At 37.8% G+C, this 17,926-nt stretch overlaps 1 protein-coding gene across 1 annotated transcript; it reads right to left on the bottom strand.

The window, feature by feature from the left end:
• Positions 1–5,255: 5,255 nt before the first annotated feature.
• On the bottom strand, positions 5,256–14,907 carry LOC149840774 (protein DETOXIFICATION 29-like). Its single transcript, XM_090003321.1, has 8 exons — positions 14,515–14,907; positions 12,966–13,507; positions 12,303–12,389; positions 11,064–11,120; positions 9,766–10,004; positions 7,825–7,943; positions 5,975–6,061; positions 5,256–5,419 (listed from the first exon to the last, which is right to left on the bottom strand). Exons 1-8 carry the CDS (start codon positions 14,809–14,811, stop codon positions 5,348–5,350), a joined length of 1,500 nt encoding a protein of 499 aa, XP_089859447.1. The 5' UTR covers positions 14,812–14,907; the 3' UTR covers positions 5,256–5,347.
• Between the last annotated feature and the right edge of the window lie 3,019 nt (positions 14,908–17,926).

Raw genomic sequence — 17,926 nt, 5'->3', positions numbered from 1 at the left:
AAATATTGTAACCCTTCGACTAGACTTCTATATAGGATACAATCATAGAATAATTTTGCACTTTCTTTTGTAGGACAAAGATTAGATGCCATAGGAGTGGAGACAAGCTTGGTGCCAAGCAACTAGGCATGATCTAATAAAGCATAAGTATATTGTTTCTGATTCAGGAATAGGCCTTAAGAGAAGTGATGGACCTCGATTCTCAAAAAGTAGTGAAGATGGCCCAGATCTTTCATGGCTAACTTTGGCAACAAACTCATTTATCATTATGAGATCATTTCTTGTGAGAATAATATCATCAGCATAAAGTAGAAAAAGCATTGTCCCATGATAACTTTGATAAATAAACAGGGATGAGTCAGCAACACTGGAATAAAATCTCATAGAGAACAAGAATGTACCAAACCTATCATACCGAGCTCATGGAGCTTGTTTCAAGCCATACAAAGCTCTATTTAATTTACAAACAAAATCAAATTTATCTTTATCACGGTACCCAGGGGTTGATTAATATAGACATCTTGAGTAAAAAAAACCCATGTAAAAACTCATTATTAACATTTAACTGTCCGATATCCCAGTTATAGGCAAGAACAATTGTTAGAACAATTCTAATTGATGAAGGTTTTATGATAGGAGAGAAGGTCTCTGCAAAATCGACTCCAGGTATTTGACTAAACCTGTTAGCCAAACAAGCTTTAAGGCATTCTACGCTTCCATCACTTTTAAATTTTGTTTTAAACACCCATAAACTCTCGATCACATTCATATTAGACATGCGAGGAACTAAAACCCATGTGTCATTCTGTTCTAATGCAAGCAACTCTTCTTTCATAGCTTGATGTCAGTCTGGACTCTTCAAAGCCTTATTAACAATTTTTTATTCCAGTGGTACAGTTAGAGCCAAGAAGTATTTAGGATTTGGTTTGATTATTCCTTCTTTCAACCGTGTGACCATAAGATGAATGTTCTGAACATCTGTCTCAGCAACATTAGAATTCTCAGGTTGAAAAACACCTTCTTATGGTTGAGCATCAGGCTCAAGAGAAATCAGATTTCCATGAGTCTTATGGTTATCAAGATCTTGAGAATCATTTTGACTTGCAGTGGGAAGGCTAGACGTGTTACTTGGAGGGCACTAGTTTGGCAGTTATTATTAATGCAACTCTTCTCCATAAAATCATAAGCTTGATGACAATGGTTTGAATCAATAAAACTTACTAGTTCTTCATTATCAGATGTAGACGAAAACAGTTTGCCAAAAGCTCTATATGGAAAAACATGCCCATCAAACACATGTCTGGATATAAAAACATGGTCAGTAAAAGGATAAAAACACTTGTACCCCTTATGAAGCTCGCTATATCTCAAAAATACATATGGTAGAGACCATGGTTCAAACTTATTTTTGTTGTAGTCTCTAATATAGGGAAAGCATTTGCAGCCAAATGATCTAAGGCATGAAAAATTCAATTATTTTCTTGTTAACAACTCAAATGGCGACTTCATATGAAGATTTGGAGATGAAAATCTATTAATCAACCACACAACCGTAGAGAAAGCTTCCACCCAAAAACATGTTAAAATATTACTATGAAAAATCATAGTTAATCGATCCCAGTTCAGTAATAGAGTGATGTTTATGCTCTCCCATTTCATTTTGTTCTGGCAGTTTTTAGCAGGCTTTAATATATTTGATGCTTTTTCTTTCAAATATTTTTCCAGCGCATGGCTATGGAACTCACCTCCTTCATCGGTTTGAAAAACTTTAATTTTTTTCTCAAACTGAGTAATCACCAAATTGTTAAATTCAATACATTTTTCTGAGTTCAGATTTGGCCTTTAAAGGATAAAACCATATGAATCTAGAATATTCATCAACAAATATAGTATAAAGCTTGAATTATTGAAAAGAATATATGGGTATCAATCTCCACAAATCACAATGAACCTTATCAAACGATTGAGAACAATGTTCATCAACTTCAAGGAACGATAACCTATACATTTTGCCCATTTGGTAACGTGAGCATACTGAAGAGAATTTATTCTGTGCGGTTATCTCAATAAAATTGTTTTTAACTAGAAAATCAACCAACTGCATGTTGGGATGGTCGAGTCTCGTGTGCCAGACATCCTCGCTAGCATATCATAATCATGTAGAATAGTAGACTTGCTTATTCTTCGGTGTGACTCTATACAGGCCATTGATTCTATTGCTCGTCACCACCACCTTGTTGTTGGCTTTATCCTTTACCAAAAAAGTGTTAGACGAGAACTCAAAGGAATAAGGCATATTAAATGTTAACTGGCTAACAGAAATCAGATTCTTCTTAATTTCAAGAACAACAAGAACATTTTCAAGAATCAATTCTTTGCTTTCAACCTTTAAGTTTGTCATTCAAGTGTGAGTAATAACAAGTTTACAGCTATCACCAACAAAAAAAATTTCCAAACCATAATACTTATTAAAATTGTCAAGTTTACCTGCATATGAAGTAACATGGGTAGTTGCTTCTGTATTTGAAAATTGTGCATTATCTTGACCATCAGAGAGTTTTAATGCTACGAGCATTTGGAGAACATCTTCTGCCTGAAATGTCTGATTGAATTGATGCCAACAATTGATAGCATTATGATTTGGCTTGAAACAAATTTGAGAGGTCACACCCTTTTCTTTATTTTTCGATTAAATTTGATTTTCTGCTTAACCATTGAAAGGCTTCTTTTGGGTTGAATTATTTCCACAATTTATGGTTTGACCTGCTTAAGTGAACTCATGACCTTTTGAAAAAAACTATTTTTTTTATTGGAGTATCAATATTTTTTATTTCAAGTTCTTTGACTAAAAACGCTTAGTGGTTGTTCACTCCTTCATAAAGATCGCATCTAGTTTGATGACTTTGCAACAACCCGATAGCTTATTCATATGAAGAGGTTGGTGGCTTTAGCATGGTTGTAACAAACGAGTTGTAATCAGCTCAAAGCTCATTCAATAACCAAAACACCTTGGTGTCATCATCAATAGGCTTGCCTATGGCTGCAAGCTCATCACATATATTTTTGAAGTTATTTATATAATCGACTATAGGCATTTCATTCTTTCGATGCAGTCGCAACTTTTGAACAAACAAGAACTCATGTTCTTTAGATACATGAGCGAAGGAGGTTATCAAAGCATTCCATACCTCTCGAGAGGTTTGAAGTCTAACAACAATTCCAAGAACTTCTGCAAGAGTATCAGTGATCCATCCTCACAGTAAACGGTATGATTTCCTCCATATCATGTATTTGGGATTCATAGCAGTATCAGTTGGAGTCTGCATATATTGAGGCGGCGTGAGGTATTCCCCATCAAGAAAGTCTGTCATGTCTTGGCTTTCAACAAGACCAAAAAACTAAGATTGTCATAACTGAAAGTTGTTATGGTTAAGTTTAATTGTCACGAAATTAGTGACATTCAAGTTAAACGGGTACGGATATTTCACCAATGAAGTCGATTCAATTGAGATAGCAAGTATAATAATGAGAAAAGTAATATGAATGCAAAAAACACCCTCACCGGGCAAAGTGCTCTGATACCATGAAAACAAAAAGAACAAATTGAAAGAGCAACTTACTACACACGATTTATGTGGTTCGGTGTTTGTGATCACTTACGTCCATGGGCCAAATACTCTACTCAACTCAACAACTTAAGTAAGTTTTATTATTAAGTATTTATATAGTTTTTACAATTAGATATTTCAAGCATATCCACTCTCTCTCTCTCTCTCTCTCTCTCTCTCTCTCTCTATATATATATATATATATATATATATATATATATATATATATATATATATATATATATATATATATATATATATATGTTTAACGTGAACTCCTCTTAAGCTGAGTTGGTTATTATCGATAACCTTCATTGGTTATCAACATACTTCATTTGCCTTTGCCTCTGATGATCACATATTCAGTTAGCTACCTCATAGTTCTCATCATGGACTTCCTTATCACATATTCAGTTGGCCACCTCATCGTGCTCTTCCTTATCACATATTCGATTATGCCTCTTCATGTGCATCAGTCGATTGTGCCTCTTGTGCTCCTTATCATTAACATTATCACATATTAATGTACCACATCATCAACTTCAATTCGTAGTAGATTTTATGTTTTATTGTGATAAGGAAATGATGGCACAGATTGCATGAACTAGTTGATGGTTCAGTGGGCTGAGGAAATCTCAGGAAGATTAATGGTGTCTTCAAGACATGACTGTCACCATCATTTTTGAAGTTGCCAAAGTTCTAACCTGTTGGATCCGGTTACCGGATCCATAATATGGCCATAAGGTCTAACCCAAGCGCCACAAAATTAGTGGAATCATTAAGGGTGATTTATGAAAGTTGTAACCCCCTTATTAATATTAATTGTAATGTTATTTAGTGAGTGCATGTGTAACCTAGTTACTGGTTGTATAAAGGTTATTGCATTAATGTGGCATTATTCTTTAAGTTATGATGCAATCAATCCAATCCTTGTTGGTTGCCTGGCCATGGCAACGTAGAGAGAGAAACATAAACCAAGGAATGAGTTTCTTAATTATGTAGGATTGTGAAAATCCCAACAAAATCTCCCTAGTATCTCGTGACCTCATCGAGTCATTGATTCCAGTTCTTTTCGCCCACCAAGGCATCACACTCAGCTTGGTATTCAAGGCAAGAGATGTGCATCCATGTGTTTCGAACTCGTGATATCCCTTAAAGTTGGTGACATTCACTAATTACCGCTACCAGATGAGCGGAAGACCTTGTTGGCAAAAATTCTCTCTTTTTTCTACTTTTAAGTCTGCACATACTTTACACAAATCGTAGCACCATATGACGGCAGGTTGACTTATGCAAATGCACCTGCTTTCATTAATTTTCTTCACCAACAAGCTTGAACGTCCCCCAAGGGGGGTTGGCGTAGTGGGGTGGGGGCTTGACTGCTGAACGGGCAGGCCCGTCAAGGTTCAATTCTCATGGGTGTCGCTCCTATGTGCAACCCAATGTGTAGCATAGGCCTCGGGGGCAGGTGTTGTAGCCTCGAAGTTTTACGCAGCCAGCACGACGACCATAAGTATGGCAGGCTGAGCCAGTGCGACCAGGTCTTCGTGTCCGGTGTGATTTCTTTGGGTTATAAATTCCCAAAAAAAAAAAGAAGCTTGAACGTCTCCTCCCAATACCCGTGTACTATAATAAATTTCTCTAATATCAACAAAATTGGACATAATTTTTATTGCAATCCATATGAATTCACATTAATCATAAAAAAAAAACGAATGGAAATTGTGACATTGTAAACTTCAATTTTCTTCATCATTTTGCTTGGATAAGTCTCCTCCCCATACCTTTATCCTATCTTCGGCAATTGAAGCCTGCAAAAGTGAAGCAGTCCAAAAAAATCGAGTCAATCGTGTACTTCATGATAGAGCTGCGAACGAATAATATATAATTGGATATCCTATCCGAATTTGACACATTATTTCCAGATTTGGATCCTTACAATAAGATCCAAACGTGCATTATGATCAAATTCAGATTTGCTACATAAGCATTTCTTTTGGACTCAGATGGAATTTGGATCAGTATTTTAGGTCGGATGTAATTTGGATCTGGATTAAAATCCAATCTGATTTCTTTTTCTTTTAAATGTAAAAAGCTTTGTTTAATTAGTTTTTACTAAATCCAGTATTACCACATATGTTTTTTATCCTGATTCAACCATACGGTATTGGATATGATTCGGTTCTGGATCTAAATTTTGATCTAATCATGGATTTTTATTTAGATTCAGATCCAACATGATCTGAACTGTACCCGATCCGTTTGCAACCCTACTTGTAGGAATGAGCATTGCACAACACATATTGCCTAATCTGTTCCCATGAGATCAAATGCTGAAAAGAACAAGAATAAAACAAAATGCTTACCTCCTTATTCCAATTAGTTCTATAAGTCATCAAGAATAGAACTGCTGTTTGCAGCAATGTCCCAGCAAGCATTCCGGACCATATTCCCTGAAATATAAATCTTCTATGTTAGGGAACAATATAGAGCACGAGTGCTTTATCAACTAAAATCTTGATACAAAGTTAATTTCGAAAATAGTGCTACTACTCCTAATTTATATTCCCTCTGTATTCTTTCAAAAATAAATTATATACCATCTATATATGTATATGCATAATGAACCGACTCTGAGAGTGCTTGGATCTCGGCTTATCCAAATAAATGGTAAAAGCTACATTGCGGAACAGGATGAATAATAACATCCCAATTTTCTGGTTGGTGGGAGCAACCAATCACCCCTAGGGCATATATATATATATATATATATATATATATATATATATGCAAGACAATTTCTGGTGCTGATATAGGTTTAGTTGATACATCTTGAGAAAAACTCATGATTAAAAAATCTTAAAAATATAAAAATAGCAAAATAAGTAAGAAATATAACATGTTTAGATAATAAAATACACGTATAACAAAAGGAAGAAGAAAAATGTGATTAAGATATAGAAAAGAAGTAAAAAAGTAAAAGGTAACTCATAATATCATGATATTATTGTGATATATATGAATTTCTTAGATTTTCAAAATATCATGATATTTTGCGTTTAATATCATTTTATAAATTTACATCCATATTATCGCTATATTTTAAAATACAGCCTATATCTGTTACTAGTATATATATATATATATATAGAGAGAGAGTAATGCTCCAGGGTACCTACTCCCACATACTAGAAATCATAGTTATAGGTTCCATCTTCTTAGTCAGACATTATAGATGTACTTAACATAGTTTATTTGATAGGAATCGTGTTTTTCAGACATAAAAATAGGCTTTTCAAGACACAAAATTTAGGTACGATGTGAGCCATTGATTTTTTAAGATCTTAAAACCTACATGTATACCATAATCACATGATCCAAACTTGTTTTCCACTAAATAATTATTGTAGATCATATCTATAGGGTCTGATCAACGAAAAAAGATGAATTTTTTTTTAAATTTGAAGCTTCTTTTAGGTGGGAGTAGGTGCTCCAGGAGCACCCTATCATTACTTTATATATATATATATATATATATATATAGAGAGAGAGAGAGACTTGACCACCATAGTTTATCGTGGTACACACTTGATTTAGATAGATCTAGGCTCCACAAGCAAAATCTAACTATCTGATCATGTTTAGCATATTCTATATATTATTTTCATGTATTAAAGTTGATTCAAATATGATCTTTTATACCATTTTTAAACCACCCTTATTTTTACGAATAATGAGCCATTGAATTTTCATCGTCTCACGAAAATAAAATCTAGTATATTAAGCATGATAAAAGCTTTTAATATACTAAATAAATCATGCCAAACACATCTATATGGTTATCATTTGATGGCTGAACTATGCAAGCAAAAGTGTGTACCACTATATGGTATCATGGTACAAAACCACCATATATTTTTCAGTGTATATATATTGGAAATGTGGTAAAAGCTGTAAACCTTCATTATTTACTTCTCAAGACGGGATGCTTAAACAGCTCGTGCATCGTTTCAGAAGAACAGCAGATAGTCTGTCATCCAACTTGATAAAAAATGAAGCAGCAGACTCATTTTTTCAAATAGAATACAACTTTTTTTTCAGGAAACAAATTCAGGTAATATGCACGTTAGGCACTCTAGTTTGATGGGGATATGATACAATTAAATCAAAGTGCATGATAAATTAAAATTGCGGATAAAAGAGAGAGAGAGAGTACCGTGACACCAAAATCTAATTTATATCCCAGGATCAAACCAAGTGGAATGCCAAAGATGTAATAGCATCCGACATTTACATAAGCCACAGCAGCTTGCCAACCTGCTCCAATTGCCACACCTGTTGGAGCAACATAGTTGAAAAAATAACACTCTAATGATGATGATGATGATGATGACGATGATGATGAGACAGAGAGCATTTATCATCTTAAAATTTAACTAATTAAAGAAAGAAAATGAGAGACTTTTGACATAAAAACATGGACATTGCTATAGGCAAAAGTGATTCAATTATAGTTAAAATGGAGAAGTAATAAAAGAATTGACAAGCAACCCTGTTACTATTTAAGAAAATTATTGAAGTTAGTTAACATATTAAAAGTGTCAAATATATCTAAAAATGTTGTTGAGATGACACACGATCACAAGTGTACCCATTTTCTTCTTCAATAAAATGAACCCTTTCTTGCCATTGTTGGTGAGCATAGTGACAAAAGTTTAGAACGGCAAAATATCATTTTTCAAAAACTCGCAAGAACTTGAAAATTTTTCATAAATCTAGCAATAAAATTTTTGGCAAAATCTTGGCAATAAAAAAATTTATTTTTATAAGAAAATATTAATAAAAATTATTTAAAAATAAAAACACATGGTTTTCCACCATAAATAGCTGTTTAAAATGTAAATATCATGTTTAAATCACGATATTTATGTTTTTTCATAAATCTCATGAGAAATTTCTGTTTTAAACTTTTAGTCAATTTCTAGCGATATTATCCCGAGATTTCATAAATCTTGTGATATTTGTCACTATATTGGTGAGTACCTAAATGCTGAAAATCGGCTAGCATTCCTTAACAAGTTTTGTTTTTTTTATTACATATTAGCTATGGAGATTGTATCTGACCAAACATATTGAAATTGATCAGCATTTAGACACAAGATTGAGGAAAGGGAGTTGGAGACCAGGTAAGTTTGAACTAAAGATCAAATTGCAAATATTTTTACAAAGGACCTGAGATTTTGGTATTTGAAGAACAATTTTTTCTCATTTTCTGTTATTGGAAAAACTTTCTCAATACCAAGACATGAACCGGAAAATATTGGTGAATAAAATATGAATAAAGATTAAAAAAAAACTCTACAAAATGTTGTATTTTCAAAACAAATGTCAATTTTAAAAGAATATAAATTTCCTATAATATTATGTACATGCAATCTTGTAGAAAATAAAAATACTATTTTTTTCACACTTTTTGCAACTTTTTTTTAGGTCTAATATTACCAACATATATTAGAAATAAGCTTGGGGTCATGTTTTTGCAACATGCAAGTTGGTTTTCTAAGTGCTTCGAAATGCAATGGCTCACAATGTACCCGAATTTTATGATACAACAAATCATATTTTATAATGAAAAAAGATGATCCAAAGTGTAGGCCTTAGCAAACAAATTATGCATGAGGTTAGATTGAGTGGATACAACTTGCACCTATAATTTTCTAACTAGATTGTACATACAATGGACAGTAGAAATTAGTAAATATATATCCATTTTAAAATATTGCATTCCGTATTTGGAAATACCACAATAAAATCACGATATTTTCAAAATATTGGAGATGTTTTTGACATTGAAATGTTAGCCAGCTTTTTGATAAACAACCGGTAAGTTATTCAGCTTCATGAAAGAAAATCGCTCTCAATAAATTTAGGTGCAGAAGGAGAAAAAAAAGAATTTATCCTACATATGAAGTAGTAGGATCTATTTGAGTCTTAACCGTCCAACTCAGGCATCTTGACGGTTAGTATTAGTCCACATTCAGGCAAAAATGTGGACTCATTATAGCCATTGGTTGGACGACTAAGATTAAATGTAGGATGGATCCCGTCATATGTCAGATGATAAGATCCTTCTTGGGGGAAAGGACTTTGAACTGACCGGAGAGAACAGGTTGGATGTTGTTGATGAGGATGGAGATGGCCAGCAGAGGTGTCAGCTGCTTCACCAATGCTACCACCTGAGCGCTGCTGGTGAATGCCCTCGGGAAGCTGTCCTTGGTTATGATCAGGATCAGGGAGAGAAGCACGCCGAGGAGGAAAGAGGTGATCACCACCACCACCACCGAGAATTTTGCTGTCCTGGGGTGCCCTGCCCCGAGCTCGTTCGACACCCTCACACTGAAAAAATCTCATCAACCACTTCAATCACTCTCAAATGCATACCCACATAAAGATTGTGATATTCTTGCTTAAATATTACAACAAGAATATGATATTTTACCAACGGGGTCTCCGTGCGGTTGGTAGGAGCTGTCAGTGCAAGTCTCCTTTTGGTGGAAAGTTGCAGGTTCAAACCCCAATGGTATGTTGAATAATAACTGGTGGGGACCTAACTACCCAGTTACAGCGGTGAATTTACTAGCAACTTTATCAGGACATGTTTTGCTTTCACCCTTTTTGTAAGTTTTTGGAAAATTTTGATTGGGCTGGTAAATGATCTGAACGAACCCAACAGGACATGTTACCAATGGATTAAGCTTGTGTTCGTGTTTAGCCTAGCCAAGCTCAGCTCATTCCTAAATGAAATGAGCTGAATGCGAGCTGGCCCGTGTAAAAACATTTCATGTTATTTATACATATAATATATAATAAATTGTTATATATATATATATATATATATATATATATATATATATATAAAGAGAGAGAGAAGGGAGTAGCGGCTTTAACAGCGGGTGCTATCTGCTAAAGACCCATTCAGAGAAAAAATTTTGCATGCACCGTCCATCGTGCTTGCAATGGACGGCACGCGATCATTGGCCACAGTTGACAGGGAGTAGTGTTGGCAGCTTCTCTCTCTTGATATATATATATATATATATATATATATATATATATATATATATATATATATATATATATATATATATATATATATATATATATATCCTTCTCTTTGTATATATTTTATGCATTAACCTGTCAATACCATTCTCTTCTCCCAAAACAGGACCAGTAAATATCATCTCTGGCTACCAAACATGAAGCTGGATTAAGTCCAATCACATTGCACATTTTTTATGTGCTGTTTCACCTCAGCACAGCTGTAGGGCACCAATAGCAGATGGTGGGTGCTTTAAGTGCAGCAGCACATTTGAAATGTGCAATGTGATTGCACCTGATCTTTTTCAGTTCTAATGAGAATGGTTACGAGGACGAGGAATAAGGGGACTTCACCTTGTGGCTGCGTTCGAACCTAAGGCGACCATCGCTGCCCACCCCAAGAGGTTAGTGCTGCAAGTCCACAGAAAAACAAATTCAATAGAATTTAAGCATCCAATCAGCCAAATGAGGGAACGGGTCAGATGATTTTGTAAACGGCTTCAACTTGATCAAGAAGAACAAACAGAGTTATAATCAATATACAAAATTAAAAAGACTGATGATGTTGAACATGAACAGCATATGAGTCCAGTGGTCCACAGACGGTGGAAGGAGACAGCTCAATTCTACCAAAGGGGGGCTCCGCTTGTCTTTTTTATTTTAACCTCTATTCTCTCTTTCATGTCTTCCATCCCCGGTCCAAACAGGGCGAGGCGGGGCAGGGCAGGACCCCGTTTCTCCGGTTCCACTGCCATCCCTACATCTAAGACGCAATGAATGAATGGTTGAAACTCAAGCAGAAGCCATGCTAGTTTTGATGCCGTTCATCTTGCTTTGAATGAATGGCATCGAAGGGAGCCACTGAAAGGGGGTACCCCTGATCTGATGCGCGCTCATATGAACCACACAGTGTGGTCCCTGTGTCCGTCGGATTGGCACCACCAAGAACGGAAGTAAATTTCAATATCACCAATAATTGGTGGATCACAATTATTTGGTGGATATCAGATAATGGGCACCACGATCGCAGTTCCCAATGAGATGCACGGTTCACGAGTGAGATGTGCGGTGGGATCGATTGCATCTGGACATCATTTTTGACCGATTGCAAACACCAATCAGATGAGAACACGCAACTTCGGGCCCCACTCTCTGTGGAATAAGAGAGGCTTGGTGGTGGTGGTGATGGGCACGGACACGGACACGGTGTCTTAATTGAGAACGGGACGTCAGTGAGAGCGAGCAGTTTGTCATTTACGAATGAAACGACAAAAACCCAACTTGGATGCTCGCCCTCATCAATCTGAAGTTGGCGAGTTGTTCTTTTATTCTTCTTGTTACTTTTTTCTCCTTGCGGGACAAGCCATGGCAGAGAACCTCTAACTTTTTATGCTTTTTTTAAATGTTGGATTGGCAAGCTGGCGTTAGGCGTAGTGGGATAGGGGCCTAGGCTGTTAGGCAGGCAGTCTAGGTTCAAATCAATGCATTTTGGCTAAACTAGGGGCTACAATACTGCAAGATTTGTGAACTTTCGAGCTTCTGCGCTTAGATGAAATGAGATACAGAACTTTCAAGCTTTTAGTGTATACTTACCAAATAGACATGGCATCGACAGCAATCTCTGGATTCTTTAGATATCCAGCAAAAAGAATCAAGACCATGAAGTACCAAACCTCCAAACTACAAAAAAAAATAAACAAAAAAGGTTAAGCAATTAGCACAACAGAAATAATGAAATTATACCAGCGCATAGATCAGATCATATTATATACAATTGATTATAAGTCCACATCTTACTTGGGAACAGTGCATCCCGCTTAAGAACCATGAGAAGAACAAGATCAGGTGCAATCACATTACACATTTTAAATGTGTTTTTATTTTTAAGAACACCTCTTAAATTTGTTGCTGCACCTCAAAAACCATCTCCTGCTGAACCCACAGCCGACAGCTATATGGTAAAGATGGAGGGTCCTCAGGTACAGATGTACAGCACAAATAATTGATCCAGCCTCCCATGACAGTGAAAACACGACATCTCAATAAAGCAATGTACAGTGTCGTCTCATGATGGGCTTGCAAGAACTTGCTCAACGGCCACTCATCTTGGCATTTCTCGAGATGGGTGCAGTGTCCATCTCATGAAATGTTCAGATGGATTGATCTAAGCACGCAGCGCTGCTTCATAAAGAAAAAATGACCTCTATACAATATGAACTGATCTGGCCTCGTCACTACCAGTAAAACTATTATTACCATAGCATAACGGCAGAGGCAAGCGAGAGCCTTACGAAACCCCAAAGATTCTGAAAAGCCATCCATGAAAACCCGGTCCAAGCTCGGCCACAAGTGCCACTAAAAATATACACCAACTGAGCAATAACAATGAACCACCAAGAAGAATTAAGCACGATTGCTGCACCCGCCATGCCCCATCCGAGTTTTATCATCAAAAGCCAGCTGAAGAAAGTGTGGAGAACCAGAGCAATGAGCGAGATCACAGCCATTGCCATCATCTTGCTCTGTGCTTGGAGGAATTTGGCAATGGGGAAGTTCATGGAATACGCGAAGAGTTGAGGGATCATCCACAGAGCAAAGGTTCCTGCTGCCTCTGCTATGTGATCCGCCTGCCCGATGAGTCTTAGGAGTGGGGTGGCAAAAATGTAAAAGAAACAGAGTATTAATGATGTAGTGTTGAGGATGACCCATGATCGTTGCATGTAAACACCAAGCATGTCAAGCTGTCCCGCACCGTATGCCTGCCCACAGAGTGTTTCTAATGCGCTCCCCATCCCTAACTATATGCACAAAAAAGGACCTTTGTTAGGACCCAACAACTCTAGTAGACTGAGTTGCATTCTATACAAATAATGGGTTCGTGAACTTAGCAGACACACACACACACACACACACACACACACATATATATATATAGGGCCACTAAAATACATTAAACTCTACCAGCTGCTAATGGTTTCTACCAGTTTAATCCTAGTTTGTTTCTGTATCAATTTTGATCAAATTCCCACTCAAGTTGCCCAAACCAGATCCAGCCAGACCTAGTATATTTGAGGTCAACCTTTGGACCTGGTTGAGATCCTGAGTCCAATTAACTAACGAAATTAAGACTGAACTATTAGTGGCCTATTCTTAAAAATGAAGTGGGTAATTTCCAATATATATAGTAATGGGTCCCTGCTAGATGCAATATGTTAGATGAGCTTTTCAGGTTTTTTTTTTATTGATAAATTTTAAATGTGATCTATGTACTTGATTTTATAGGGATCAGTTCTTGAAGTATTTTATTCAACGCATGGGTGGGTTTTTATAACTTTCGACAAAACCAACAGTCTATCATCTTTGTAAAACTTTTAGGCTCCAAAATCGTTTTTTTTATCCAAAAAACGTGATTCAGGTGTGAATTCTTCTTAAATTGATCATGCTAAACACATTTATGGGGTCGAAACTGAAAAAAAAAACACAGAAAGAACACAAAAAACCATTTAACATGTTTTATATATATATATGGATGCCTTTGCACCCCGTGAATGTACTTTCACATTTCATACATAACCATTAAAAGGAATGAAAAAAAGAAACCATAAAAACAAAGCCAGATGGAATTCCATAAGGAAAAAGAAAAAGGAAAATGGTTGGGAAGGACGATACCAATCATTAGCCACCATATACTTTGATTCTTCTTTTTCTCTTTTACGATAAATAGATCAATGGGAAAAGGGGATATAATGATGAGAGATGCATATAGGCTTTTACACGGACGGTTTTTTTTGTTCGGTATACGTACCATAAGTCCAAAGGAGAAGCCAGCGATGACGGAGTTTTCGATGGAGATGGCGGCCAGCTGGAGATTGCCGACGTGACCGGCGAAGGACTGAGTGATGGCTCCCAGCGAGTATTGGCACACCGACGTGAAGATGGCTGGGCCGGCCAGGTACCAGAGCTTCTTGGACTCGGCCCCGAACTCATCAACGAATCTGCCCACGCGGTCGATGGGCTCGATGTCTCCATTCAATGCCTTGAAACCGCTTCTGTTGCTGTTTCCTTCCCCCAATAAAGGCTTCTTGAGTTGGGGATTCACCATCTCTGGCTCTCACACACAGCTCAGAGAGAGAGAGACAGAGAGAGAGAGAGAGAGAAACAACTCGGAGAGCAAGCGGCGAATGTGATAATAAGGGGAAGAGCAATTTGGTAATTTTGGTTTTTAAGTTTTATCAGAGACGTGATCGATCGGTGCTCGCGAGACGCATGCATTCTCTCTCTCTCTCTCTCTCTCTCTCTCTCTCTCAAGCTCAGCCGCTGGCGGTGCATCCGGTGCCGTTCATCTATGGATGAACGGCGGCGGAAAACCCACCAACGGATGGAGCTCCATCTTGCTTTATTACCTTTAGGTGCAGTCGCATTGCAGCAATTTGAGTGTGCGCTGCATCTCGTGACCTCAATCTTTGAGATACGAGGGGCCAACAGAAGATGGGCGGATCAGGTGCAGTGGCAATGTGATTGCACGTGGTCTGTTATCTTCATTCGGATGGATGGAAACCGTCAGGATGTGGGTCAGATATGGGCTCTGTCTCAGCTGATTCTTTTGGGTAGGTGTGAACAGTTTGGATTTGGGTCGGATGTAGCTTTTACTAAGTGAAACTAATTGGATATTCGCCAATCAGATTCATATTCAGACGAAGAAAGCTACTCTAGACTCGGAATATTTACATGTAACCTGATTCATACATCTTTTCGAATTGGATATCATTAGAAATTTCTATATGGAAACAGAATTCGAATATAAATTGGATTCAGTTTTCTTTACTAAATCCAACTAACTAGATTTAGGTCACATGTTCGATAACATCCGACCCATTGACACCCCTTTAGCCAAGTCATTTAGTTGGATTTGGTACGGAAAATCATATCCGAATGGCTATTGGATTTGGAAATCATTTTAATATTTCTTAAATCCAGATTCAAATCTGAATCTAAGTCCAGCTCAATGTGTGACAAGATCTCACACTAACTAGCTCCAAACTTAGTTCAAAAGCAGGACGGATCAGGTGATTTGACAAAACACAACTTTTTGTTGTCTTAAAATCACCACCGTCTATGCCTTGAACCACCGCGATTCATCGTTCAAGCAGTGGGGCCCACCAAAAGTGCTGTATGTCATCATTTTTTTTTACCACGAGTGGTGGTGTGATCGAAGGCAGGACAATGGTGATAAAGAAAAGTGTTTCACATTACATGCAGCGGCGCTGCATGATTTAGCATCACTGACAGCTACCTCTCCAGCATTAGGGCAGCTAAATATGCTGAGCGGCTCAGGGTTCGGCTCACCATGAACTCATTTATGTTCGGTTCATTTAGCTACCGAGCCATGCCATGAGCAGCTCGTTAACAAAGACTGAGGCTAGCACGAACAAAGGGTGCTCGGCTCGGTTCAATATAAGCTCGTGAGAATCTCTAAGATGCAAAATTTTAGTGCAATACATTTTACAAATGATAGTTTTGTACTCTTGGTTAGAACATAACCTGTAAAAAAGAAGTCGGTAGGTCAAATCCCATTATTGTCAATGTATAAATACATGTTTTAAGTAACGTTTTATATCTTCTTTCCTTCAATTGTTGAATGCCTCAAATACTTAACATGAAGACAACAAAAGATCCTACCTAATGTTGAATTGGAACGTGCAATGTTGAAAAATAAGTAGGAAGAGATTTGGAAGGATCGACTTTCATGGCAAAGTGGTTCTCCAACTTGTGAAAAGCATCCTTATACTTCTGAATAGGGGTGTCAACAGGTCGGGTTTACCCGGACCCCACCAGTACCAAACCATATAGGGTCCGGGTACATTGATAAATAAGAAGACCCGATTAAGATTTGGGTCCGGATCGGAAGGTCCAACATGGATCCGGTATAGTTTGTAAAATTTTATACCAGACCTGAGCCCGACCTGAGTTTTGATTAAGACCCACAATTTTTTAATATAAAAATAAATAAAAAATATTATTTTATTGGGTATGGTTCATGTAGTTCTTATCAGGTCCGGGTATGGTTTCTCTTATGATGGGTCCAATTAGACCTGGGTCTGAACCTGGTACTATACCCAAAAATCAGGCTCAAGTCTGGTTCTACATGGGTCAGAACCAAACCCGACCCGTTGACACTCCTACTTTTGAACAGATTTTGAAGTGGCTTCAGAAAGAAATTAAAAAGTTTATCATCAAATATAAGGGAGCTAAATGGGCGCTCCCTACATCAGGGCCACTTGGGAGCTAAAAAGTTGCCCACATAAATACTTCATCACAATAAGAAATAAGTAAAGACGATATCTTTGTCACGGGCCTATTTCCTTCAATGGGCCAGCGCGGTGCGACGGTCCTTCCTCACCGCCGCAAGCCTACTCGTCAGCTCGCTTGCTGATTGCGGAAGCATGTAATCAGAGTGCAAGAGAGCAAGAGAGAATAGAGGGAGAGAAATTGCAATCACAAGAAGCAATCACAACAAGGGTGAACAAAAGAAAGCTCAACGCATTTACTTCATTCACAATTTTCCCCGCAGGCTATTACAGTTCAAGTATACAGGCTGCCCCTTCGGGGTATTGATTCACCTGAACCGGGCATCTTACATCAGACTCAACAAAAGCAAAACAGACTTTAAGCGCAACTGTACACTGTAAGTCGCAAGGGAACATGCTCCCCCCTTCAAATCATGCGCCGTCCTCGGCGCCATCTGTTTCGTGGTAAGCCCTGACTTCAGCCGGGTAGCGGTTGTTCATTCGAAATGCAGACTCCCACGTTGGTTCTGTTGTTTCCTCCCACTGCACCAAGTATTTTTTCGCTTGTCCCAAGTAGTTGACCTTGTGGCGAAGGATCTGACTGAGGTGATTCTCTACCCGTTGTGCTATCGGAGCCCTCTGCATGATGAGAGCGCGTTGTGGCACACTGTGTTTCGGGTCTCCATCATCTGGATGGAACTGCTTGAGGTTGCACACGTGGAACACCGGGTGCACCTTGAAGTCTGGGGGCAACTCCAGCTTGTATGCCAGCTTGCCCACCTTCTTTGTGATGGTGAAGGGTCCTTCATACTTTCAGAGTAGTCCGCAGTGCTGCCTGCGGAAGATGCCTGTGCGACCAGGATATAACTTCACCAACACTTGGTCCCCAACTTGGAACCCTGCGGGCCGATGGTGTTTGCCCGCCCACTT

Source organism: Nuphar pumila, chromosome 4 (genome assembly GCF_984573655.1).
Source record: "Nuphar pumila chromosome 4, dmNupPumi1.hap1.1, whole genome shotgun sequence".
Classification (NCBI taxonomy): Eukaryota; Viridiplantae; Streptophyta; class Magnoliopsida; order Nymphaeales; family Nymphaeaceae; genus Nuphar; species Nuphar pumila.
The sequence above is the reverse complement of the archived record's forward strand: the minus strand, read 5'-3'. Positions and strand labels throughout refer to the sequence as shown.

Bases quoted from the DNA above. Each gene is read 5' to 3' on its own strand.
- LOC149840774 (XM_090003321.1), bottom strand. From the start codon at position 14,811: ATGGTGAATCCCCAACTCAAGAAGCCTTTATTGGGGGAAGGAAACAGC. The intron at 10,005-11,063 runs GTGAAGTCCCCT...AGATTTTTTCAG, and splicing joins GGTTCGAACGCAGCCACAAG to TGTGAGGGTGTCGAACGAGC. The intron at 5,420-5,974 runs GTAAGCATTTTG...TCACTTTTGCAG, and splicing joins GAACTAATTGGAATAAGGAG to GCTTCAATTGCCGAAGATAG.